The sequence below is a fragment of the Haemorhous mexicanus genome, chromosome 17 (genome assembly GCF_027477595.1).
Source record: "Haemorhous mexicanus isolate bHaeMex1 chromosome 17, bHaeMex1.pri, whole genome shotgun sequence".
Lineage (NCBI taxonomy): Eukaryota > Metazoa > Chordata > Aves > Passeriformes > Fringillidae > Haemorhous > Haemorhous mexicanus.
The window spans coordinates 14,395,226-14,420,562 of record NC_082357.1 but is presented as its reverse complement, the minus strand read 5'-3'; the positions used below and the strand labels follow the sequence as shown (position 1 = coordinate 14,420,562).

The 25,337-nt window shown below is 52.0% G+C and overlaps 3 protein-coding genes across 3 annotated transcripts; 1 reads left to right on the top strand and 2 right to left on the bottom strand.

Moving 5' to 3' along the window:
* Positions 1-569: 569 nt before the first annotated feature.
* DRG2 (developmentally regulated GTP binding protein 2) lies at positions 570-10,352 on the bottom strand. The gene is made up of 13 exons (XM_059861658.1): positions 10,226-10,352; positions 8,940-9,100; positions 7,991-8,080; positions 6,889-6,949; positions 5,863-5,953; positions 5,454-5,526; positions 5,224-5,314; positions 4,949-5,046; positions 4,006-4,082; positions 3,252-3,340; positions 2,435-2,493; positions 1,969-2,022; positions 570-1,882 (listed from the first exon to the last, which is right to left on the bottom strand). Exons 1-13 carry the CDS (start codon positions 10,287-10,289, stop codon positions 1,796-1,798), a joined length of 1,095 nt encoding a protein of 364 aa, XP_059717641.1. The 5' UTR covers positions 10,290-10,352; the 3' UTR covers positions 570-1,795.
* A 653-nt stretch (positions 10,353-11,005) lies between these two features.
* GID4 (GID complex subunit 4 homolog) lies at positions 11,006-19,255 on the bottom strand. Its single transcript, XM_059861457.1, has 6 exons — positions 18,884-19,255; positions 17,622-17,681; positions 16,748-16,855; positions 15,883-15,984; positions 14,780-14,910; positions 11,006-13,589 (listed from the first exon to the last, which is right to left on the bottom strand). The coding sequence occupies exons 1-6, from the start codon at positions 19,235-19,237 to the stop codon at positions 13,526-13,528; spliced, it is 819 nt and encodes a 272-aa protein (XP_059717440.1). The 5' UTR covers positions 19,238-19,255; the 3' UTR covers positions 11,006-13,525.
* Positions 19,256-19,362: 107 nt separating this feature from the next.
* Positions 19,363-25,120, top strand: ATPAF2 (ATP synthase mitochondrial F1 complex assembly factor 2). Its single transcript, XM_059861456.1, has 8 exons — positions 19,363-19,585; positions 20,787-20,831; positions 21,151-21,296; positions 21,722-21,819; positions 22,707-22,787; positions 22,921-23,033; positions 23,796-23,911; positions 24,516-25,120. The coding sequence occupies exons 1-8, from the start codon at positions 19,441-19,443 to the stop codon at positions 24,651-24,653; spliced, it is 882 nt and encodes a 293-aa protein (XP_059717439.1). The 5' UTR covers positions 19,363-19,440; the 3' UTR covers positions 24,654-25,120.
* Positions 25,121-25,337: the final 217 nt, after the last annotated feature.

The window sequence follows — 25,337 nt, the reverse complement described above, 5'->3', positions numbered from 1 at the left end:
ACACCAAGCACCCCCTGGCTCCCAGCACTACCTGGGCTGAGCATGAAGCCCTGTCAGCAGTTCTGGTTGTCCGGCTCTGTGCCAAGGCTTGGCAGGCTGCAGGATTTGGATGGAAAAGTCAGAAACTCAGGGACAAAACGAAACCAAAATTACTCTTTGTGAGGGCAACACTGTCTGTGTGACCTTCATGGGAAATGGGAAGGGTGAGTTAATGTGCTGGAACAGCATCCCACCCAGCTCACACCGGGAAGGGCCAGCTTTCCACTGCCAGGCAGGGATAATGGGGATCATTTGGAGCTCGTTCTCCACTCGATGCCTCCGTGGTCAGGATTTCCTCTGCACTCCAGCTGTGAACAAAGCCAGGAACAGGGAAGGGAACTTACAGAGTTCAAAGTCACCTTCTCAGCTTGGGCACTGTGTACAGTATCTGTTTATCTCCCATCACCAGTCTCTTGCAGCCACTTCACCTTCCACTGCCCCCTAAATCTCCCCTGACAGCATCCAGGATTCCTCAGGTGGCCAAAGGTAAAAAAGAGATTTAGGAAACAAACCAAGCCATCTACCCACTATTCACATGAAATAACAACTTTTTATTTTCTCAAATAAAATAATCCTTCCATTTCTACTCAATCAGGTTGTGAGGGGTGGGGAGGAGCAGGGAGGAGGGGAGGAACCCTGCTCAGACAGGTGTCACACCTGTCCTCACAGTTCTGCATCCACATCAGACCGAACCCTTTTCCAATGAAAGAAAATAAAAGCTATTGGCAGCTCTTAATCCCAGAAGGCAAGAGCTGTCCTCTATCAGGCACTCTGAATTGTTTAGCAACAGTATTCAATGGAAAAGCATGATTACAAAAATCCCAGATTTCTGATGAACAATATCCAGACAAGCAATGTTTAACAGGGCTGGGGTAAAACTCACAGCATGGGGTGGTACCTTGAGCTCAAAAGAGCTGCATCCGGAATTTAGGGACATGGTTGATGAGACCTCCACCTTGGGGACTGAAGGGCATGACAACTCCTGCCCAACAAAGGAGGAAGCTCCCAAGGCAGCTCCTCAGTGAGTGAGATGCCAGAAGCGAATCCTCACCCCAGACTACAGCTCTTGGATCATACCCCACTGCAGTCTGGCCAGGCTAATTAACCATTACCAGTTTAATTTCTCATCTCTCAGTACCAGGATGTCCTACAAACCCCACTGCAAGGCTATGGAGAGGCACAGAGTGCCAGGTTTTAATGTTAATTGAGGTGGGACTATTAAAAATTGGGGTTGTCTCAGCTGCAGAGACGTGTCCAGCGAGCAGGGGAGGGAGAACTCTGGTTCTGCTTCAGATCAATGCTTAAATTAAGTGAATGGATAAGCAGCAAAGCATCAGCAATGTTCTCTCAGCCCAAAGCACAGGGCCAGATTTTTGCACACAAACCCAAACACTTCCCACTGGGAATGCACATGGATTCATGTGTAAACCCAAGGGGCAGGACACTGCTGGCTGTGGAACTGTGCCCTGGAAGAACTGGCTCCCTTTAAATTTTTAAGAAACATCACTTGGCCTGAAATGCTGCCAGATGGAAACCCATCTTTCCCATCCCCACCTGCAAGCACAGTAGCCTCATTTTCTGCCTTCCTCCAAGAGAAGGAGCTTCACAGAAGCTTTCTTGGCTCTGGAACACATCTCCCTTTTTCCTTTCTTTTTTTTTCTGTTTTTTTTTTTTTTTTTTTTTTTTGGTGTGTTTTGTTTTGATTTACATGGTCAGTTCCAACTGCAGTGATTAAAGGCAGGCCAGGCACCAGCAGTTACTTCTTTACAATCTGAATGACATCTTCATGCTCCATCATATGGGTTAAGCCCACTCTTTGAGGGCTGTACTTTGTGCTTGTCCCCTTTGAAGCAAAAAAGGGGGAGAAGGGTTAGAAGACCAGTCAGAGACACCTGAAGACAGGGATTCCACCTGCTCTCCAACACTTACCCACACCAAAGCATATTTGAACTGGCTGGCTAATGATCTGTGAATCCGATGGCACTGCAAGACAGACAGGCAGAAGTTGAAATATTTACATTTACCACTTTGCAAACAAGTTTTTCAATACCCAGGAATTAAAAGAAACTCAAGTCTATGCCAGAATTTACAATAAAGACTTTAAGAACTAGTTAAAAGCAGTTGAAACCATACAGAACAGACACAGGAATCACCAGCCCACACAAAGCCCCATTCCATTGTTTCCATGTGCTTTTTCACTGGGCTGCATTAAATAATTACTGTTTAAACCTTTTACAGCAGCTGTGAAAGAAACCTGAGGCAGGTAAAAGGCAACAAAAGGAAAAGCACAACCAAACACTGACACGTCCTGAGCTTTATGGAGCACAAATCACAGCAGGTCCAGGAGGAACTGCCTTCTGCACACAGGGAAATGTAAAAGATGCAGAAAAATTACCACATGTTCCACAGAGGCCCCTTTCCGTAGAATAATGGCATCTGTAAAGTCTGGTCTCTCTGTGGAGAAGCAGAAGGGGGGGAAAAAGCATTGGATTTCTATCAAGTGTGTTCTAAAATGCTGACACCATCTCACATCACCTTGTGCTTACTACTCCCAAATCCCTCCTTCCTGCTCCCAGACAGAACAGGGATCCAGTACCTCAAAGCATCAAATCAGCTCTCCAGCACCCACAAGTGCCATTACCCACTCCACACAGTCAGCAGCTTCCTCACAACCCACCTGAAATGGCTCCATCCCAAACCCTTGACTTAAGAGAAACAAAACCACCCAAGTCCAAACACACCTGCTTAAGGAAAAACCAAAACCCCCAAGATTTCAGAGCTTAACAAGCTCGGAAAATTCCTTGATCTCCTCACATCCACCCAAGTTCAGCTGCTCACAACCAAGCAGAGCAAGTTATAGATGTGCCTTCATCACTGGGAGAAGCTGCAAGTGGGTTATAAAGCAAAAGGAGGATCAAAGGCACCTCCAAGGGCATGAGAATCACCACATTTCTTGCAGGAATAGGAAACTTCTTCTGGGTTCATCACAGTGTGGATAACAAGGTAAAAGCTGTGAACTTGCACAGTTTATTGCCTTATATCCTGCAATGACTTAGGAAAATTCAGCTCTTGTAAAATACAACAGGAAGGCCATGGTAGGATCCACACATGGCAGGAAGCCTTTCCCAAGAGCTGAAAGATGATTAGGGAGGGTGTAATTCCAGCATTTCCAAGGCACCAGCCCTGCTGGCAGCCTGTCTGGGGTCACTTACGTCCCCGTTTCTTGGTGTAGATGCAGGTGAGTGCCAGGTACTCCCAGAGCTTCTCCAGCAAGTAGTCCAGGTTCAGCTTCATGCCACAGCTGCAAAACACCAGGATCATCTGTTTACTGCTGTTGTGATTTAGGGATCCAGAAGAACAAGGTGAAATGTCTTTATTAAACTGCTGGAGAAGGAGGGGAAAGTCTTTAATGAGGCAAGGAAAGGAAAAACACAAGGTAAAATGACCTTAAACTGAAGGAGGACAGGGTTAGATTAGATATTAGGAAGACATTCCCCACTAAAGGGATGGAGAAGCACTGGAACAGGTTGTACAGAGAGTTTCATGCTCCATCCCTGGAATTGTTCAAGACAAGGTTGGATGGGGCCTGGAGCAAACTGATCTAGAGGAAGGTGTCCTTGCCCATGGCAGGGGGTGGAATGAGATGAGCTTTAGGGTCCCTTCCAACCCAACCCATTCCATGATTCCAGAGGGGTGAACAGCTTTGAAGCAGCAAAGCCCCAGCAGGATCTATCAGCACTTCCAAGGAAACAAGCCAGATTGTTTGACTCTGTCCTGCAGACAGCACAGAGAAGCCAAGCTGCCTGCCTCTCCAGGGGAAGGAAATCTGGGAAAAGCTGCACAGCAACTGCTTCTCACCCCAGCAGCCCTGGAAGAAGTCCCTTCCTGGGAGAAGCTGGAGAAAAGGGTGTGAAATGAACCCCACACCAGGCAGACCAGCAGAGAAGGCAAGGTGACAGCTCCTACCTGATGACAACACTGTGGGGCCTCCGAGCAAGACGATCCACCTCCTCCATGGATATCTGGTCAATCTTGTTATAAACCTAAACCAAAGGGAAAACAACACAGCCCTTAGCAAAGCAATCCAGCAACATGTACAAAGAATAAGGTAGCTCCAGCACCTGAAACAGAAACGCAGATCCTGTCAGAAGATAAGCCAAGACTCTCAGTAAAACAAACTATTAAAATTCAGAAGCCTGAATATAAATTTTGCCCTTTTAAAATTCTCCCTTTGGGATGACTTGGAACACGTTCTTTGATTTTATACAGACCCAGTGGCTACAAACAGAGCCCTAAAGGGACCTGTGGCACACAAGGGACCAGACATGAAAAGTTGAGCACAGAGCTGGCAGCAGGGGAGTTGGAGGCTCCACACGTGGGAGCAAAGCCCTGGCACCAGGATTGGAAGCTCTGCTGCTCCAGGGCAGCACCAGCCACAAGAGGGCCCAGGAAACACACACAGCATGGCTGCACATCCAAAGCCTATAAAAAACTCCCTGTCGAGCTGTTTTCCACTTCTTAAACCCCAAATCATTACTGTTTTAGGAGGCAGGAACAAGGGCATGGAGTAATAGGACAAGAGGGAATAGCTTTAAATTGAGAGGGCAGGGTTAGATGGGATATTGGGAAAATATTCTTCCCTGTGAGAGCAGGGAAGCCCTGGCACAGGGTGCCCAGAGAAGCTGTGGCTGCCCCTGGATCCCTGGAAGTGTCCAGGCCAGGTTGGATGGGGCTTGGAGCACCCTGGAATAGTGGAAAGTGTCCCTGCCATGGCAGGGGTGGAATGAGAGGAGCTTTAAGATCCCTTCCCACCCAAACTGTTCCATGATTCTGTGAAGTTCCAACGTTTCCTTTGGCACAGAAAAAAGATGCTGGGTGTGACAGAAGCCAGGCTGCCCAGGATACTCACATAGAGGCATGGCATGTAGACCCTGTTTCCTACAATCACATCAATGAACTCATCAGGGGAACAATCCTCTCTGAACAGGACCTCAGCATTGAAGATTTCTGAGGTAGACACTGTCAAGGCCCAAATTCCAGCACACCACACAGGCTGTGCTCCCTGGTGACAGCCTGCTGCCAACCAGCCAGCACCAAAGTGACACCAAGGCTGTCCCACAGCAGGAAGCACTTAAACCATGAGCTGCTGATGGCTTAAAGGTCTCCTAGTTTAGTAAAGGATACTGTATTCATGGAGGATGAGCTGAACCAGCTTCTCAGAGCACTGAGTCAACGTGACAGTGGAGTTGAAGGAGATGCCTCCACCCTTCTTGGGCTGCAGGAGACAAAAAAGCAATGTAAGAACATTCTGCAAATCTCACAGCCCCCTCAGCCTGTCCAGCACCAGGGACAGCACAGAGTGAGCTCAGCTTTGAGCAGACCAGCTGGGCCTGCAGGAGCTCAGGAAGCCTCACCTTGAAGTAGATATTTGGTTTGCTCTTGTTCAGCCGGATTCCTACAGATTCCAGTTCCTTCTCCAGCAAGGCCCTGCAGGGACACAGCACCTGGGAGGCTGAGCATGGCCAGGTGACACCCAGACCTTTCCCTTTTTGATTCTTGTGTTGATACAGCCCTGCCACAAGCCTAAACACCCCCCAATGCAGGTCAGAGTCTGTGGTGGAAATCCAGGCTGACATTCCCATCTCTGACAGCCGTGCTGGAATGACCCTCCAGCTGAGCACCCACTCCAGTCAGCAGGATGTTTCTCATGGGAAACAACCCCCATCTGGTACTCAGTAATTGAATTACTCCTTCCCCAGGTGCTCTCCACAATTCCTCAGGGAGCTGGCACGTTTTCAAGCCCAGAGCCCAGCCCACACTCACCTCTGCACCTCGCCCTTGGTGGCATCCAGCATCATGATAACAACGTCTGCTGTCCTGGCCACAGCGATCACCTGCCGGCCTCTGCCCTTCCCTGGGGACACAGCGGGGGATGCACATCAGCAAGAGGAACCAGCTGAGTTCTCTGACAGATAGGGGACTTCTGCCCTATGCAGCAGCTTGAAAGCAAGGAAAAACATCCTGCAGTGCTGTTCTGGCTGCAGTTAGCTGCTGGAAGCCCTGGCAGCAGCTCCAGGCAGCACAGAAAGCTCAGCAGAGAGGGAATCAGTGCCAGAAGGTGCCTTAGGAAACCCAGACACTGTTCTAGTGACCCAAGGGAATGGCTGGAGATGTGTCAGGGAGGGTTAGGTTGGATATGAGGAAAAGGTTCTTCCCCCACAGGGTGTTTGGGCACAGCCCCAAGGCTGCCCGAGCTCCAGGAGTGTTTGGACAACACCAGGCACAGGGTGGGATTGTTGGGGTGTCCTGTGCAGGGCCAGGAGTTGGACTGGATGATCCCTGTGGGTCCCTTCCCAGATGTTCCACGACTTCCTGACTTCCTAAGCTATTTTCAGACACAACCAGCCAATGAAGACAATGACAACACAGACAGATAAAGCCAACATCATCTCTTCCCAGAATCAGGAGTCATGGGAGGACTGGCAGGAACTCAGGGAATTACTCAAACAAGGTTAGTGTTTAGCTGTAACTCTCCCTCCGCCTCCCCAGCATCTTTCTATAGATTTCCTCAGTACCAGAAAACAGATGAGCCACTTAACACTCAGGCAAGGATGTGAGAAGTGACTGGCTTGCTTTGGCTCCCACCTCCAGAAAACCATCTTTGTGCTACATATAGACCCTTCTATGGGCACAAGGACAGGAATCGTGCCTCACATAGAATCAAGGACTCAAAAATCTGGAAAGACAATGCAGGAACTCTCAGCCCAGGAAACCTGTGTGTATCTGAGACACCCAGGGGCACTACTGAGGGCAAATCCCTCCTGCACATGAACACAGACATGAGCCAACCTTGTGCTGCTCCTTCGATGATTCCAGGCAGATCCAGCAGCTGAATATTGGCTCCTTTGTACTGAAAGGGAAATGGAAGGATGCAAAGTTGAAAGCTTCCTGCAGGGCACCTGAGCTGCCCCAAAAGCCCCAAATCCGTGCTGGGGGTTCACATCCTGTGGGGAGTGGAATTGGATGGAACTGGCAGGCCAGGGGAATTCTGCACAAAGCTCATGGCTCTGTCCTGAGGCAAATTCCAGAGCCATGGGCTGTGCTCAGCAGCACACACAGCTTGCATTAGATCCTGACTCCCTAAAGCATCCTGTGACTGCAGCTGGACAAAGCACCAGGAAAAGAGCACAGCAGTCACACACTCCCAAGTTCAGGGAATGGAAAGGAAAAACAACCCTTCTTTGATTGGTCTAATGAGAAAACTCAGTAATGAACAAGTGCCACATCTCTTACTGTGACAGATCAAACTATTCAGGGGTGCTGCAGGTAAAAAAAAACCAGGAGACACTCATTCTAGGATTTGCAAGGGATTGGCTCTCCAGCTGTTGTTGCAGCTCACAGCTCTGCTTGAATGTGTTACAATTAACTCCTTTTTCCACTAATACAGTTACTTTCATTATTTAACTCCCCTTCCATCCTGACCCAGATTTCCTCATTACTCTTGGACACTTCAGTTTGATGCCCTTTATCATTTGCTTTACTGATGGATGCTGAGGTCACCACTAATAAAACCCCTCAAGGACAGGAAGAGCTGCATTTTGTTTTGAAAGTGATCACAGCACAGATTGCCTCTGTAAAGCTTCATTAAAAACAAATCTGTCAAGGTTTGCAGCCAGCTGGTCACTGGCACTGATAGTGTTATACAGAACTCAGTTGAGAATTGTGGTATTGCTCTGGTCAGTCCAAGAGCAGCACAAAAATCCTGCTCAGGCAGCCAGTCCTGGACAGTTCAGGGAAGTGCTGCATCAGCACTGAAAAGGAGCACACACATCCAAAGGTCTCCAAAGCAACACTCAGCTTTGGAGACCTTTGGATGCGTGTGCTCCTGAGTGGCAGCACAAGTGTGGCTGGTGCAAACACATCTACAGGGCTGGAGGAGAATCCTGCTCACCTCTATGACTCCTGGGATGCAGGTCAGCGTGGTGAACTCGTAGGACGCGGCTTCGCTGGCAGTCGAGGTCATTAAACTCAGAAACGTGGACTGAAAGGCAAGAGATCAGCATCAGCAGGCAGGAAAAGGAGAAGGTTCAGCAAAACAAGCAACACCAAAGTGCTCCTCAGGCTGTGGAAGTTGTGTTGTGGCTGTTCCAGCCACAGGGACTGAGGTGGTGACACCAGCATGGAACTGATGTAAATCAGTTTTTTTTCTTTCCTCAGCACTGCTGGGGCTGGGCAAGAACAACTTTCAGGCAACACCAAGTTCCACAGGGCAGAGCACACAACATGAAGGAGTGTTTCCCCATCTCCAACATTCAGCTAGATCACAGAATCACGGAATAGTCTGGGTTGGAAGTGACCTCAAAGCCCATCTCATTCCACCCCTGCCACAGCAGGAACACCTCCCACTATCCCAGGGTGCTCCAAGCCCCATCCAACCTGGCCTTGGACACTTCCAGGGATCCAGAGGCAGCCACAGCTTCTCTGGGCAGCTGTGCCAGGGCCTGCCCACCTTCATGGGGAAGAATTCCTTCCATATATCTCACCTAAATTCCCCCTCTTTCAGTGTGAACCCATTCCTTTTCCTTCCACTACAGTTCTTGATAATCCCCTTCCAGCTCCCTTGCAGCCTTTTCAGGTACTGTGAGGTCTCCACACAACCTTCTCTTCTCCAGCCCCAACTCTCTCAGCCTGTCTCCATTCTCCAGTCCTCTCTCCAACAGTCCCACATCCTCTTCATGCTGGAGACACCAGAGCCATCCACAGGACTCCGGGTGGCATCCCACCAGAGGAGCTTTAAGGTGCCAACCCAAACCATTCCATGTTTGTGATTCCAAACCTGCTCTGCAGCCCCTGCAAACCCCAGTGAGCTGGAGACACAGTGAGCACAAGCCCTGACTGACCTTCCCCACAGAAGGAAATCCAATCAGTGCCACCCGGGCATCTCCTGATTTCATCACATCGAAGCCCTCGCCCTTGGCAGCCGGGGATTTGGAAGGTTCCAGCAGCTGAGCTCTGTATTTTGCAAGCTTTGCCTTCAGCAGGCCCAGGTGGTACTCGGTGGCTGCAATGACACAAACCCAACAGCTGGTTGGCAGAAAGTTGCTGGTGATTCACTTCTGGGAGTGAGAACCTTCCTAAAAAGGAAACGCTGATGGATCTTGGTCAGTATCTCAAGCAGTGCCAGGCACAGAGCTGCTCCCAGCTGCTCCATCACCAGCCCTGGACACTGAGAGCAAACCTTCCAGGGACCTGCACAGAGTCAGAGCGGAGGGAAACAGCCAAAAAATTCCTGAGTTAAAGGGGCAAGGCAGAGGGAGAGCAGGTGCAGGAATGGAGCCAGTTCAGGAGAGAGATGTCACAGGGGGAGCAGCCCCTCTTGGAAACAGCCCCTCCTTACACCTGCTCACACTCAGCACCCCAAAATGACCAGATTATTTTCCCCTCCTCTTGTCAACTTTTAAAGACACATTTAACCCAGAGCTCACATGTGTGAAATTACTTCACTGCCTTATTCTTAGCAAAACACTTGAATCTACACTTGAAACAGAAAAAACCAGGAAGGCAGTTATCTCACTTTGTAACAGGTAAGGGCATGAAACCAGGAGCTTACAGGTTTATTTCTATTATTTACACAGCCCCCAGCCCCAGCAGCAGCTCTGGCAGAGCCCACGGGGAGCCCCCAGACCATTTAAACACCAGGAGCCTCCTCCTGTGCCAGCAGGATTTGAGAAGTCCCCCCCTCTCAGCTCCGGGGGGGCTGTGGCTGCAGCACAGGGCAGGAAAGAGAGCAACCTCCGCCCTCTCACACACCCCAACCCCAGCCCCAGGGCTCACCCTGCTCCCCACCTTGCCCCAGCTCCCAGCACCCCCGATCCACACCAAAGACCCCCCCAGTTTCACAACCCCCCCATCCTACCCCCGCCGTAGCCCTGACCGGCATCTTTCTCCACAGAGCCCCTCCCAGACCCCACAGCCCCGAGCCCCCACAGTCCCCAGACTCTCTGCCAGCCCCCATAGCTCGCAGCCCCCCTGACCCCCAGACTCCCCACAGCCCTCGGTCCCCTCTTCCCTCTCAGCCCCCCCATAACTCACAGACCACCTGCGCCCCTCACAGCCCCCCAGAACGCCCAGCCCACCCGCCCGCCCGCTGTCCCCGGGTCCCTCAACCCCCGGCCGCCCTCCGCACCTTTGTTCTTCTGCGTGCGGGCGATCTCCTTCTCGATCTCCGAGATCTTCTCTAGGATGCCCATGGCGGGCCCCGCTCCGCGCCCGCCGGAAGCGCCGCCGGCCCGGCCCGTCCGTCCCCGTCACGCGTCCGGGCCGCGCCGCACTGCGAGTCCGGCCGCGCCCCGAGCCCCGCGCCCTGCGTTCCGCCCGCCGCCACCGCGGGAGGGTCCCCAGGGAGGTGACCCAGGTGGGGGCGAGAGCGGTGGGGACAGGAGGCTGCGAAGGGACAGGCTCAAAGGGACAGGTCTCAGAAAGCAGGGGAGCCCCTCAGCGGGACTGCCGCCTCCTGCTCCTCTAATTAAGGCTGGATCCTGAAAGGAGCGCGGAGCCGTGGGGGGATCGGGCTCTTCTCCCAGGCAGCGACAGGACACGAGGAAACGGCCTCAAGGGGCCAGGGGAGGCTCAGGCTGGGCAGCAGGAGGAATTTCTTCTCCGAAAGGGTAATTAGATATTGGAACAGACTGTGCAGGGAGGTTGGTGGAGTCCCCATCCCTGGAGGTGTTCAGGTAAACACTGGATGTGACAGTGCCACCGAGTGAAAAGGTGGGGATGGGTCACAACCTGGACTCGATGCTCTCAGGGGTGTTTTCCAGCTTTAATGATTCTGAGAGTCTGTGAATTAAGGTCATCAGAAGCTGCTGAGATTCCTGGAGAAGCCCTCAAGGAAGGAGATGAAGCACAGCAATCCCCTGGAACCAGGAAGTGCTGTGGTGGACAAACACACACGGACACAGACCCCTTCAACAGAATTTGTGTTTAATTTGGACGTTGATCGCTCCACAAAACTCCTCCTCGGCCCCCACACGGACACCCTGCTGCAGCCAGAGTGGTTCAAGAGACACCACATCCTCTCCCAAGCCCAAACATCCCATTGCTCACCTCTGCCCCCCAAATCCTCCCCTGGGCCATTCTCTCTCACCACACCACGACGTACAGAACATCTCCCCTCAACTCACACAGGTCAAAGAAAAGGAAAAACCAAAGCAAAGGCCTTTGAGGAGGGAAAATCCACACACTAACAGCCCCTGCAAAACCCTCAGCTCCATAACCTGCTCTGCACCTGCCACACATCATATCCAGACAGCTCTGGATCTAAGCTGAAATTCCCTTCAGGATGGTGGGAAGAAGGCAAGCACAGAGCAGGATGCTCTTTCCACACCCTTCTCACGACATATCAAGTCTTAAAAAAGAAAACAACCCAACTTCACTGGTTTAGGGATAGTTACATGTGTTAAACATCCCCAGGACCATCCTAACTCAGCTTCTGCCAACGAATAGGGTTAATTCAACTGAACCTTATCAGAAATCCAAGTGCCCCTCTGGCACTGACAGCCTGGGGAGCCCAGGGACACTGGTGCTGCCACCAGCATTGCACAGACAGCTCCAAAGGGCTGGGAAGAGCCATTGGAGCTGGATCTCTGCACTCACACAGCACCTAGGAAGGAGGTTTCACCCCCACACTTGGTCACAGTGGAGCAGCACCACCAGTTTTCACCTCTAAAAACCAGGACACCTCCCAGCACCACCCGTGAGGAAACCCCTCTCCTCCAAAGGGGCTGAATTTCTCTGAGAGGAGCAAATCAAAACGGGAACACACTTCCCAAGCACTCTGCTCACAGCCCCAAATCACCTCAATGCTGTCCCTGCACATCCTCCAGCAACAGCCAAGGCACCAGCACCCAGTCCCTGGGAAGGGCCAGGTCTCTCCCTGCTCCCCAGGCACCTCTGTCCATCCATGTGTGTGCCAGGGAGAAGGGCTGATCCACGGCGAGCAAATTCCGCATCATCTCCCGAGACCAAGCACTCCAAACCCCAATTTGGAATAGAGGAAAGGGCCCTCCAAGCCCTGAATCCTTCCTCAATAAGGCTTAAACAAGCAATAACTGCTGCCAAAAGGGAAATTAGTTAAAAAGAAGCAAAACCCAAAGCACCTCGCGCTGGCTTCAATCCCCTCTCCCAGGTGGAAAATCCATCCTCAGCACCAGCCGTACCACACATCTGCCTGGAGGAAGCTGGGCTTGAAAACAGCCAGAAAAAAAGCAAACTAAACTCTCACAAAGCCCCACAGGTGGGGCTGACAAGGTAAAAACACAACTGAGGCCAAGTTTTAAAGTGTCTTTAAAAAAACCACCCCACACGCACGCTTTGGCACAGGAGCCTTAAGTTATGTCACTTGGAACATTCAGAGCCAGAGGGAGCTACTGAGAAGGGTTATTTTTTAAACTTTTTTCTTGTTTTTCCTTGTAAAAAGGTGTCAAGCAGTGGTGGTGAAGCATGAAGGGGGAGTACAAACGTTGAGCAGTCCCAGTGTGACGCTGCTCAGCGTTTGTGCTCGGGTTATGTTCCCAAAGCTTAGCTGGATACAGACACAGATATAAAAACACAGACATTCCTGGTTTTCAATGTGAAAACAGTAACATGGAATCCAGTACTTGTGCATTTGCCATAGGGTCCTTTGGAAAAGGAACCATAAAAATAGATTTTTTTTTTAATAAAAGTTTTTTTTTTTTTTTTGTCTTTTTTTTTAACTTTTTTTTTTTTACCCTTAACTTAAGTAAAGAGCAAATATACACCTACAAGCAGAGTTCAGATCCACTTTACTGAGAGCCTGGAAGTCCGTACATCAAATTAATTCCCAATGGCGTATCCAGACACAGGAACAGCTCCCAGCTCCAAAGGGCTGGCATTCCTGAAAGATCTGCAGCTCCAGCTAACCTTCTTAGCCAGCAAAGCCTCACTCCAGCCTTACCTCAGCCAACACTCCCCAACAGACTCCACAGCTGAGCCTCACACAAAGGACCTGGCTCTGAGAGCATCAGAACTGGAAATCTGGGCAAGAAACCTGAATCCTGGTGATTTCAACCCACATCAGGCTATAACAAGGAAAATATAAGCCTTGAGCTTACATTGCCTTATTATTTAGAGGCCAGAGCACTGATTCCAGCTACTGAGAAACAGCTTCCAGAGGAGAGCCGGGAGGAACTTCAGTGACAGAGAAACGAGCTGTGCAACAAGAAAGTGCATTAAAGTAGCTTAAAACCAGAGTAAAGATCAAATGGCCACTCGACAGGAGGGAGAATCAAGCTCCAGCAGCTCCTCGGGCTGGGTGAGTTAACATCCAGGCTCTCTTTCTCTCTCTCTCGAGTCCAAGGGCAGGAGAGAAGCGTGCATTCCCGTGCTCCCACAGGGACACAGTTCTCCTGGCAGGCCATGCTCTCCTGCCCCGTTGCTTCTGGGCGTTCTCAGACGTGGACAGCTGTCATCGGAACTCGTAGATAGGAGCACTGTGCTCGGGAACGTGCGTTAAATTCAATGACTGATACCTGCCACAGAAGGGAGACAGGGAAGAGATTACACTGAGCTCCTGCTGGGCAGCCACAGAGCACACACTCTGCTGCCTGCTCTTCTCTCCCCCTTTACAGTCCCAGGGTGTTCAGGCATCCAACACCCACTTCCCAGAGTCCAAAATCCTGACAGGACTCAGCATCGTTCCTCATTACTCAACTCCCTGACAGGAGGGTGCAGCCAGGTGGGGGTCAGGCTCTTTTCCCACAAAACTAGTGATAGGACAAGGGGAAACAGCCTCAAGTTGTGCCAGGAGAGGTTCAGGTTGGATTTGAGGAAAAAATTCCTCACTGAAAAAGTGGTTTAGACCTGGAATGGCCTGCCCAGGGAAGTGGTGGAGTTACCATCCCTGGAAGTGTTCAGAAATCAGACATTCCATTTAGGGTTTAGTGGAAATGGTGGTATTTGGTCAAAGGCTGGACTTGATGATTTTGGAGGTTTTTTCCAATTTTAATGATCCTGTAATTCCCACTCTGGTCCCTCTGAGCCACCTGCAGCAAGGCAGCACTCCTGGTGGGCTGACTGTGGTGGTTTTTTGGACTCCCTTTGAAGTTCAACAACTTTCAAGTTCAAACAGAGTTTGCTACAAGTGCAAATTACACATGAGTCTTTCAAAGCTCAGCCAGAGGGAATGTGTCTGAGGGAATGTGCCTCCTGGTTCCTTCCCTCCCCCTGAGAGCTTCCAGCCATCCACCTGCTGCTCATGACAAAGATGCAAGGGAAAAGAGCTCTCCACAGCTACTTGTCTCCAACAAAAAACCCACCAATTAGCTTTGACTGTTCTCTTGTCTTAACAGCAACACCTCAAGGACCTCAGAATACAAAACATTGGCCTGACAAGATTTCTGCCTGAAGGGAGCAACTGCCAAGCTGTTCCTGAGGAGAGAGAACTGAGCTCCCTCACAGCACTTCTCCAGACCCTGTATCATCTTCCCTCCTCTATCCTGCCATCCCAAATTTCCTCCCCTTTTCTATAAGGGCAGCACTTTACACCATGCCAATGGACTACACCAGCCAGCTCAAGCCAGCCATGGCCACACCCCTCCCTTCAGCCCCAAGGTCCAACCACCAGCCTGAGTCTCCTGCCTGGACACTCCCAAGGTTGTGGACAAGCAGGAGAGGAGTCACAGCTTGGTTTGAGTCTTCAGGAGGCAGGAAACTTCCTTACCATTCTGAACTCCTATGGTAGTAATAGCCCTCTATAGATGCTGCTGACTTCTGGAAGCAGATGTAATAGAAACCAGCAAAGGAAGCACCACTGATGTCCTTGATGGTGTGATCTGGGACTAGGAACTGCTCCTGCATTCAAAACACAGGCTGCATCTTAAAATGCTGATCAAATACAGACCCATCCCACCCCAATCTGCACTCCCAAACCAAATATTGACACCCACTAACATGAAGACATTGCTGGCTGAGCACTCCCTGCACTCTCAGCAGCCCAGAGCAGAGACCAGTGTCCCTTCACACCTGCCCTGCAGGGACCTCACAGGGAAGCAGATAATTGAGAACAGAATGAGATTTAAGAGTGCAAGAGATCAGTTTCAACACCTGTCCCCTGCAAACCAGAAGCCCATTGCAAAACGTGGGAGTCAGAGCCTGAGAATGAAGAGAAGGCTCCAGAGAGTTCTCACTGCAGCTTTTCAACACTTAGGGGAGAGCTGGAGAGGAACTTTGCTAAGGACATGGAGCGACAGGAAGAGAGGGAATGGCTTCCCATTGCCAGAGGGAGGGTTAGATGGGATATTGGGACAACATTTTTCCCTGTGAAGGTGGGGAGGTCCTGGCACAGGGTGCCCAGAGAAGCTGTGGGTGCTCTTGGATCCCTGGAAGTGTCCAAGGACAGGGCTTGGACCAGTGGGAGGTGTCTCTGCCCTTGGCAGGAGGGTGGAACAAGATGAGCTTTAAGGTTCCTTCCAACCCAAACCAGCCTATGGTAGCTCTGATATCCCAGCTGAAGAGCAGAGCTGCAGAGTGGCCAGGCTGCATCAAACACAGGCCCCACACAGGGACTGGAGACAGCAATTCTCTCATCCTCTGCAGCATCACCAAGCAAGATTTTCCTGTTGTGTTTTTAGCCATGACTGCAGCCCTTAAGGACACAATTAGCTGGCTAGACACGAGTCATACTGGAACTTGCAAGTACAGTGGGTTCTGGGGTTGGCAGGGCAAGATCTTTCATTAAACCATCATAGCTGGAAAAGCTCTGACACCTCAAGTCTCTGTCAGTGCCTCGCAAGCAGCTCAGCAGAGGAGACAGGCAGGGTTTACCTTCCATCTCATGAAGACATAGTCCCCATTTTTTAGATCTTCATAATCAAAGTCATCAGAGTTAAATGTTTTTGCATACTGGTAAAAAGCCTGGAACTTTCCCTGAAACAAAAAAAGAAAAGAAAAAAACCAAACCAGGATGGTTATTCCAGGAATAGAACTTCTAGTACCAGCTGCTTTTAGGAGGGAAATCTACTGACACTCACAGCAACATCCAGCCTGGCTGGAGAAGCTCCTGCACTTCCAGAGGAAGATATTTTGACAGAAATACAACAAACATCAAAACTTGGCAAACAACAGTGAAGGTCAAGGGCAGGGGGCTGATCAGGTGGCTGCTGTGGCCTTAACACACAGCAGCAGGTACACCCTGCCCTGAGCAAGTACACAGGTACCAACTACCCTACCTGTACTCATGGGATCCCTTTCCCTGTCTCCTTATTTTTGGAGATTTATTGCAAAATGGAACGGAGTGTGTTTTCTTAGAGGGTCAAAAGATGGGGATTGCTCCTGCTCCCTTCCCATCCTGTGGCCAAAAGGTGGAAAACAAGACATCCCCTCCCTCATGACAGATCACAGCTTGCTGAAGAGACCTCTATTTGCAAAGATCCCAATGGGAGAAGGAGGGAGACAGCAAAAAGGAGAGGTGTTGTAGTGTGTTTTTACGTACCCTTATTTTCCCCAAATGGTTTACCCCAGACTATTCCCTCCCTCTACCTGTGTAATCCCTCTCCTTTGCTGAGATCATCCCCAAATCCCAGCACAGAGATGTCTCCAGGCCTTTCTGCCAGCTCTTGCATGGGCACACAGTGCACCTCTGCCCCAAAGCAGCAGCCCAGCCCCACCCCCTGCCCCCAGATTTACCTACCCAGTGTTTACGGTCCACGTCCTCGTCGGCGTCCCACTTGCGCGTTAGGAACGGGTGTTTCTTACTGATTATCTCGCCTTCGAAGAACGTGGTGAGGGTTGGGTACTCCTGGCAGAGGGGAGACAAAGGTGGGCTCACAATTGTCACCTACAGACACAAACCCAACAGCAGACAAAGCTCCATGCACTCAGCAAAAAAAGTATCTCCCAGGGAGAGCTCCAGGCAATCTGAGGCTGCTGCTCCCACCCCTCATCCTGCCCCACACCTCTCCAAGGATGACCCTTCCACTCTCTTTTTCCAGCCTTTCTCTGTCTCTCTCCTCATTTATGAAGCTAGGAGCCAGGTCAGAGGTGGGATGTGGGGAAGGATTTGGAGCACAAGCAGCTGAGGGGGCTGCAGTGGCTCAGCCTGGGAAAAAGGACCCTCACTCTCCAAACTCCCTGACAAGAGGGTGCAGCCAGGTGGGGTCCAGCTCTGCTCCCAGGGAACAAGGGACAGGACAAGAAAAACATCCTCAAATTGCACCAAGGGAGGTTTAGATTGGATATTAGGAACAATTTAAAAGAGTGGCTAAACGTTGTAACAGGTTGCCCAGGGAAGTGGTGGACCTGGCTGTGTCCTGGGTCAGTGGTTGGACTCAATGATTTTAGAGGGCTTTTCCAACTTTAAGTGATTCCATGGAGCTCCCAGCTGGATGGTCACCTGTGACATTTACAGCCAGCACCATTCCCCAGCTGATACTCTGTCATCAAATCTACAACATCCAATCCCTCCACTTCCTATTTCTGGCAACAGCTTCTCCCACCCCACCAGGAAAAAACAAACAAAACCTTTACACAGCCCCTCTTTGTGGTGCTGCACAGTTAACACTCACCTCTGTAAGGCCTTTAATCTTCAAGTATCCACAGAGATAGGAGTTTTCCATATCCACATGCTGGAAAAGAGTGCAAAGTCCAACCATAAAAACAGGCATGAAGGTGCATGCTGGATCCAAAGCAGTTTCTAACCCTTCCAAGGATAACTTCAGCTCCAGCTGGTACCCACTGCCCAATATTCACACTGACAGCCCTTTTCCATGATGGGAATCACCTGGAAAGATCATTTGCAGGTGCCCAGCTCAGCTCTGGCAGCCTCCACATCCCAGGCCTGCTCACAAAGCAACACCCTCTGCCCAGAACTCTCCAGCAGGAAGCAAATCCCCTTTCCAGCCGGAAGGGATCTGACTCACAGTGTTCTCCAAGAAAAAGCATCCCTGGAAGAATCACCCACACCCTCAGAATTTTGCAGGAGGCCTTTCTCCTAAATCTAAAGCTTTTATGCCACCTGCATTTTGAGTTATCAGGCTGCATCTCTCTGCTTGTGCTATGCAGAAACTAGGCAAGGATTTGCCTGCTCCTTTAATAGCAGGGATTTTCCAAGGGATTTTTTTTCTTTTCCCTGACATCTCCAGATCCGCTTTCAAAACACGCAGTGAGTTATTCAGGGAAGTGCAAACCTCCACCCTTGAGAAGATGGTCTTCTCCACCTGTGATCAAAAGACTGCAACGTTTCTCTGTGCTCAGCACAGGGAAAGCAGGCAGCCCCCTCTCCTCAGCTGACACATGCAAAACAGCCACGTTTTAGGCACAAAACCAGCGTTTTTTAAAAAAAACCACAGCCAGCTCCTGCGAGGTGGCAGCGTGCAGTGGAGCTGAGCAGCCATGGGATGTCCCCACCACAACAGATCCCACCAGGAACGTGGAGAACTGAACATAAAAATACCCCGCCGGCTTGGAATCATCACAGAACCACTGAGGTTGGAAAAGAGCTGAGATCATCCAGCCCATCCTGTGACTGATTCACCACCGTGTCAACCAGACCAGAGCACCGAGTGCCACGTCCAGTCTTTCCTTAAACACCTCCAGGGATGGTGACTCCACCACCTCCCTAGGCAGTCCGTTCCAATGTTTAATGACCTTTTCCGTGAAGAAATTCCTCCTAATACCGAGGGGCAGGGTGATGCGGGTGCTGTCGCAAGGGGCCGGCAGAGCGGGAACGGCCACCGCGGCCTGAGGCGACCGGGTCCCCTGCTCGCTTAAGGCCGCGGTGGCCCTTCCCGCCCCGCCAGGGCTCGGCTCGCCCCACCACCCCCCTCACCTGCATGACGACCTCCACCTCGTAGGCGTTGCCTTTGCTGCGCTGCTGCCCGCGGAACTTGGCCCCGCTGTAGAGAAGCGAAGTGGCCACTCCGGGCTGCGCCGTGTTGATGGGGGGCGGCGGCACTAGGCTACTGGCGGCCGCTCCGGTGGCAGGGGAGGAGGCCGAGCCCCCCGCCCCTCCAGCGCGGCGCCTCTCGCTCCGAACCGGCATCTCGGGGGGGTCCCCGGGCGCCAGCGTGGCCGGGGCCGGGGTGCGGCCGGGGGACGCCGCCCGCTCCGCTTCGCTCCGCTCCCTCACGCCTCGGCCGCCGCTGGGTCGGGGCCTCCTGGCAGCGCCTCCGCGCGCTCCCATTGGCCCCCGCGCGCGTCCCTGAGGGGCGTCCCCTGGCTCTGACTGGCTGCCGGCACGACGCCGGGCGTTGATTGGTTGTGCCGCCTCCTGGCGCTGCTGGGAAATGTAGTTTTTTTAATCCAGGCGGCCCGGATTGGTCGCGGCCGCCGGCAAGATGGCGGCGCCCAGCGAGCGGCGCTGAGCGCGGCCGGGACGAAGTTGCTATGTCGTCTGTCGCGATGTGGCGCGGCTGCCGCCGGCTGTGGTGGGCCCACTCCCCGCCTGCTCGGTTCCCCCGACCGCCTCCTGCAGATGCTGGGGGCGGCCCGGTGGGGTCATGCGGGCGCCGGGCCTATGCCCCGCCGGCAGGTGAGGGAGCACAGGGGCGGCTCCAAGGCCGTTTGGAGAGGGGAATCCTTCCCTGGGGACCCAGGGGTCACCCGGGGCAGGGCTGGGACCGGCACGGCCTCGCGGGGACCGCTGAGCGGTGCCGGGGCTCCCACCCTGTGCCGTTAATTATTTTTTATTAACGTGCCTTGCCGTTAATGTGTGGGGCGGGCAGGGTTCGCTGGCAGCACGGCCGAGCCCTCACCGAACCAGTTCGTTACACTTGTTTTTGTTGGGTTTTAGGGATTTTGAGGGAATGGGACTCAGACCGAGGGGGTTGAGGTATGTCCTAACCCACGTAGCCCATCCTGAGACTTTGCTGGAATCGTGTGGGTTTGAGAACAGTAAAATTAATCTCATTTTGTCGGAGGTGAGGCTGCAGAGTTGCGGTGACTCATGACAAGGTTTTGGGAGTCACTGATGAGCCTCGGGGCTCCTCTGGGGTACACACACTTTAATCTTTTCTTAGAACTGTGCCTGAGGCCCCAAAGCTCACAGGTCGCCGAACCTGAAAAAATCCTTCAATTTCCTTATCAGGAATGTGCTGGTTTTAGCCTGGAATTGCAGACCTGCAGCCTGACCTGTTTGCTGTGCCCTTCACGAGTCAGATTTATGGGTTTGGGATTCACAACCTGGTTGCTGTTGTCAAGGGAGTGGCTCGTGAATTCTTCCTGCCTTGTGGGAGGGGTGTGAGCCTTTGGAATGGGAGTAATCCTGCTCTCAGAGTGTCAGGAGTGCTGATAGCAAAGGATACTGCTCCTAAAATGAGACCTGAAGTTTCCTCAGGCTCACGTTGTAGGTGGGCAGGTATATTCCTGAGCTGGACTGGTATGATTGGGCTGCAGTGTCCTTTGGGGATTAATTTGTCCAGTGTGACTGTAGTTGTAGAATCTGGAAAGGGTGACCCTGAAGCAGAACTCCTGAGGAGAGGTGAGCCTGCTACACCCTGAGGCAGCTGAGGCCCCAGCCTGGCAGGAGTGCAGCTGCTTCTGTTTGCTCCATGGTGCTTCCCTGCTGAGTGGAGCTCACTGCAGCTCAGAGCTTGGAAACTGGATGAAGGGCTGGATTTCTGTGGCCAGGCCACCTCTGTCTGTGCTGAGCTGTGATGGGGAGCAGGGGAAGGGGCTGAACATTCTCTGTTTGCCCTCTGAATGTTCTCTTTGCCTTGTGTTTCTGTCCCCAGAGAGAAAAAGGTTCTACCAGAACGTGAGCATCTCACAGGGGGAAGGTGAGTGTGGCCACAGGGATGGGATGGGATGGGATGGAGGGGCTGATCCCAGGGAGAGGTGTCATCACCCCACACCACATCAGCACCTGCAGCCCAGGCTGTGTCAGTGGCAGGTTTGTCACCAGCCCCCTCCTCATCCACAGCTGCATGGTGGGAAGCAGCTTCCAGGACCAAGTGTATCCAAGTGATAGTGGGAAACCTGAGTGTTCCTGGTCCCTGTCAGCTCCAGCTCTGAATCTGCTCTGGCTGTGGGGTTGTCTGTTGTTCCTTAGTGCCTGCTCCTCTTTGATTCCCCAGGATTTCTACTCTGATTCCCCAGGAGGCTTTGAAATAAACCTGGACCACCGAAAGCTGAAAACACCTCAGGCCAAGCTCTTCACTGTCCCCAGCGAGGCCTTGGCCATTGCAGTGGCAACAGAATGGGATTCCCAGAAAGACACCATCAAGTTCTACACAATGCACCTGGTGAGCACGGCAGGGTGGAGTGCTGAGACCTCCAAATGCAGAGTGTGGAGGCAGCAGGCTGTCCTGCTCCTAATGAGCAGAAGGTTAGGACTTCCTCTGGGCTGGCCAGGTGCCTGTCTAGAGGGAATCTGTGTCACTAGGGGAACTTGAGAAGGGGCTGGACGGTGTTATTGGGAATAGTGTGGGGCAGAAGGAAACTGAGCTCTGGAGCAATCCATGGCACTTTTCCCTGCTGCTTAATGAGCTGTTTCCAGGGATCCTGAAACATTTGAGAGGATACCTATTACATTAGCTACTTTGTGGCCCTGCACTCCTCAGTTGTTCATCTGCCACAAATCCCTCTGCTTCTTCTTGGCATTGTACCATGGAAGCTGCTGCTTTTTCAAGCCTGGAATAACAGCAGTTTCAACTGCTTTTATCCCCAGACCACTCTGTGCAACACAGCGCTGGACAATCCCACGCAGCGAGACAAAACGCAGCTGATCCGAGCAGCTGTGAAGTTCCTGGAGACAGACACGGTCTGGTATGAGATGGGGACCCAGCTGGAGCTTGGAAAGAGGGTTGGGTAAAGTGAGGGAAGACATCTGCACTCACCCAGTCATGGCATGGCTCTGATCTGTGCTGGTTTTCACCTGAGGGTTTGAATTAGTTTAGGTCAGTCCTGCATGTGCAAACCTGGTTGGAGTCTGTGCTCCCAAAGAAGGAGCATTGGATTTGATCCCCTGTTGAACTCTGTTTTGGATACCTCCCTGCTGGGCAAGGGTGAGAGCAGTGGGAAATGAAGATCTTGGAGAAAAGAAAACATCTTTGTAAGGCCTGTGGGGATCTGTCAGTCAGTCACTGGTATTCCTGTGCCAATACAGATAGCTCAGACTACTTGTGCCGTTCCCAAAATGCCCTTCATTCCTTAAAGTCCCCGTGAGCTGTAGGATCAAGCCTGTTCATGCCCAGGCTCCTGTCCCAGCTTCCACTGGCAGCTGCACAGTTCCTGTGGAGAGAAAGGAACAGGCTTCCCCCACCTGCCCTTGTGGCTTTGGTCAGACTGGGGAGCAGGGAATGCTGAGCTGAGCCACTGGGCAAGGAGAAGCAGGAGTGGCCCCACAGAGAGTTGCAGTGGGGTTTGTACCCTCCTCTAACTGCTAAACCTCACTTCAGCCTGTGGCTTGGGGCTGCCTGCAGTTTGGCTGATTCACTGCTCTGTTTTGTAGTAAGACAGAATTGTCCTTCCTGGAATAAAAAAAGCAATGAATTTAGGGAAGAGTTGGGGGATTGTTCCTTGTCACTGCTGCCTGGGTGGACAGCAGGTTCCTGTTCCACTTGCTGTGAGTTTGGTGGGGTCATTGTCCTCCCAGAGGTGTGTCCCAGCCTGGGAGTGACCATCCAGTGTGGTTTTGTTCTGTGATGTCCCAGCTATCGTGTGGAGGAGCCTCCAGCCTTGGCAGAACTACAGAAGAATGAATGGGATCCCGTGGTCGCCTGGGCTGAGAAAAGGTGAGAGCTCAAAGGATTCCTGGCTGCTTAAGGCCCTGCCCTGCTGAGCCCAGGAGCTCTGGTGCTTAGAAGTGCCAGGGCCACAAGCTCCATGAGCCCTGGGCTTTGCTGAGGGTTTGGGTCATTGTTCCAGGTACAACGTGACGATTGGCTCCTCGACCAGCATCCTGGGGCCAAACATTCCAGCCAGCACCAAGGAGACCTTTGTCAGCCATCTGGCATCCTACAACATGTGGGCCCTGCAAGGTGAGCAGGGCTGGGCCAGTGGGGAGGAGGTGGTTCCTCTCCACGGGGCAGGAGAGTGACTGCAATGTGTTTCTTCTCCTGCTCCAAGTGTGGAGGTTTATGTTTTAAATCTGCAGGCCAGGCCCTGACCTGCTTTTGTCACAGGCAGGGATTCTCTTCAGTGCCACTGGTGTTAGGGATCTGACTGTGCTGTCCCATGAGCTGCTTGCTCCACCTTAGCACAAATAACTTCTTTAATGCCAAACCTTCTAATGATTTAATCCCTAGCTTTGTGGTTACCAGGAAAAGAAATCAGGCTTACTACTCCAAAGTGCCCACACTGTGCACTGTCCTCACTTTTTTATCCTTATGTCCCACTTAATCTTGCCTGAATCATCTGAATGCACCAAAAGATAAAGAAATGAAGGGAGGTTTGCTTTGCTCCAGACCTGAATGAGCAGCAGGCAGTGAAACCCACAAAAGACACAGAATGCTCGAGCCTGGATGGATATCTCTTCCCTTTGCACAGGGAAGGGTTGTGGCAGAATAAAAGGAGGTGGTGTCCAGGGCATGGCCTTTGTCACTGCAGTGGCAGGGCCAGCACAATGCTCTGTGCCTGCTGTTAACCACAGACCTGAGTGCCCTCGTGCAGGTGGGAGGACCACTGGCCCTCCCCGAGGGGGTACCACAGCCTGCCTGTCTCTTCAGAGTGTGTGAAGATGCTGCTGTAATGCTGCAGAAAACAGCCATGAATCTTGTTTGGTTTGGGTTATTCCCTTCCAGGTATAGAATTTGTAATCACCCAGCTGAAATCGCTGATTCTGTCCATGAGCCTGATTGACAGGCACATTACAGTAGAGAAAGCTGTGCTTCTGTCTCGCCTGGAGGAAGAATACCAGGTAAATTATGTTACAAAACAGCCCTATAATTCAAATAGCAATAATCTCAGCATGACAAATGCATCCCCCACCACAAATAACTGGCAGGGGAAGTGCCTGCTATAGCAGGAGACGTTCCACTCCACCAATCTCTGTGTCTGAGAGCGTGCTGCTGCAGAGCAGCACCACGGGCACACCAGCCCAGAGTGCTCCCAGGGCTGCCAGTTTCTTTTCACAGAGCCCAGATGGCTGCTTTTCTCCCTCTCTAATCTGAAGTGCAAAGTTGTGGCTGACTTCTCCTGCTGAGGGTTATCCAGCCTGGAGGCTTTGGTAGACACCAAGATATCAAGCTTGCTGGAAATTAGCTTGGTGTGAAGCTCTCCTTGTCCCAAAAGTGGCTGAAGTTGGGAATCTTTTCATCCTCCTGTTAAGAGGCTTTGCCTCAGACCCCAGTACAGATGAAGCACATCCTGATCTCAAGATATCCCTGCCTCAGCAGTCAAGGATCATCTCAGTTCCTGTTGGGGGGGGGGGGGGGGGTTACCTGTTCTTCACAAGCATGAGAAGGGAAGCTCAGAGTTGCTGAGGTGCTTTGAGTATAATCCATGTTTCTCCTCTCCTTCAGATTCGGCGCTGGGGCAGTGTGGAGTGGGCCCACGACTACGACCTGTGTGAGCTGCGTGCTCGCACGGCAGCTGGGACTCTCTTTGTTCACCTCTGCTCAGAGAGCTCAACTGTAAAACACAAGCTGTTGCAGGACTGAGGCAGCTGGGCAGGGCACAGAAAGAAAATGTCCAGCTGGGAATTGCTGGCCTGACCCAGTGGATGGTAGCTACCTTCCTGCCATTCCACTTTTCCTGGGATCAGCTTCATGTGCTGTGGTTTTGTGGGCAACTCTTCAGTTGGATTGCCTGCTGCAGTGCAGCACACAAGGAGGAGAGGTCAAGGTGAGTTTCCTCTGAATCCCCAAGCCAGCAGCTCTGTCCTTTCCTGGTGTCTGTAACTCATCAGAGGAGCTCCCACAGAAGAAACAGCTTCCTGGGCAGGGCACGGCACAGACATACCCAGCATATGCCACATGTCTTCATAGCTGCCAGCTCCTGACACACACTTGTTATGGAAATCTGAAAACAGACTCCACTGCATCTGTTGTTCATCCCTCGGCGTGCCTGTCTGTAACACCAGGGTCTCTGTGTTCCATTAAAGACTCGCCCCTGTGAGGTACCAAAAGCTGCCTGTCTTTGTCTTAGCCACCAAACTAAGGGTGGGGTGGGTCCTGAGCTGCCAGGTTGTGGGCAGGTGCTGGGATGGCTCCAGGTATTAAAAATCACAGACCAGAGCAGACACTAACTGCTGTGTGAACCACTCCGTGCAGCTGAGGAGGTAGTAAGGAGACAACTGTGTAGTCCTGGAGCAAAGGGGTAAAACCTGGGCTCCAGCCATCTTC

Coding starts and splice junctions, on each gene's coding strand:
- ATPAF2 (XM_059861456.1), top strand. CDS start 19,441: ATGTCGTCTGTCGCGATGTGGCGCGGCTGCCGCCGGCTGTGGTGGGCC. Junction 21,297..21,721: donor AGTTCTACACAATGCACCTG/GTGAGCACGGCA, acceptor TTTTATCCCCAG/ACCACTCTGTGCAACACAGC. Junction 23,912..24,515: donor GCCTGGAGGAAGAATACCAG/GTAAATTATGTT, acceptor CCTCTCCTTCAG/ATTCGGCGCTGGGGCAGTGT.
- DRG2 (XM_059861658.1), bottom strand. CDS start 10,289: ATGGGCATCCTAGAGAAGATCTCGGAGATCGAGAAGGAGATCGCCCGC. Junction 4,083..4,948: donor TCTACATGCCATGCCTCTAT/GTGAGTATCCTG, acceptor CCTTTGGTTTAG/GTTTATAACAAGATTGACCA. Junction 1,883..1,968: donor TCAAATATGCTTTGGTGTGG/GTAAGTGTTGGA, acceptor TTTGCTTCAAAG/GGGACAAGCACAAAGTACAG.
- GID4 (XM_059861457.1), bottom strand. CDS start 19,237: ATGGGAGCGCGCGGAGGCGCTGCCAGGAGGCCCCGACCCAGCGGCGGC. Junction 17,682..18,883: donor AGGTGGAGGTCGTCATGCAG/GTGAGGGGGGTG, acceptor ACTCTTTTCCAG/CATGTGGATATGGAAAACTC. Junction 13,590..14,779: donor TACCATAGGAGTTCAGAATG/GTAAGGAAGTTT, acceptor CTTCTGTGGCAG/GTATCAGTCATTGAATTTAA.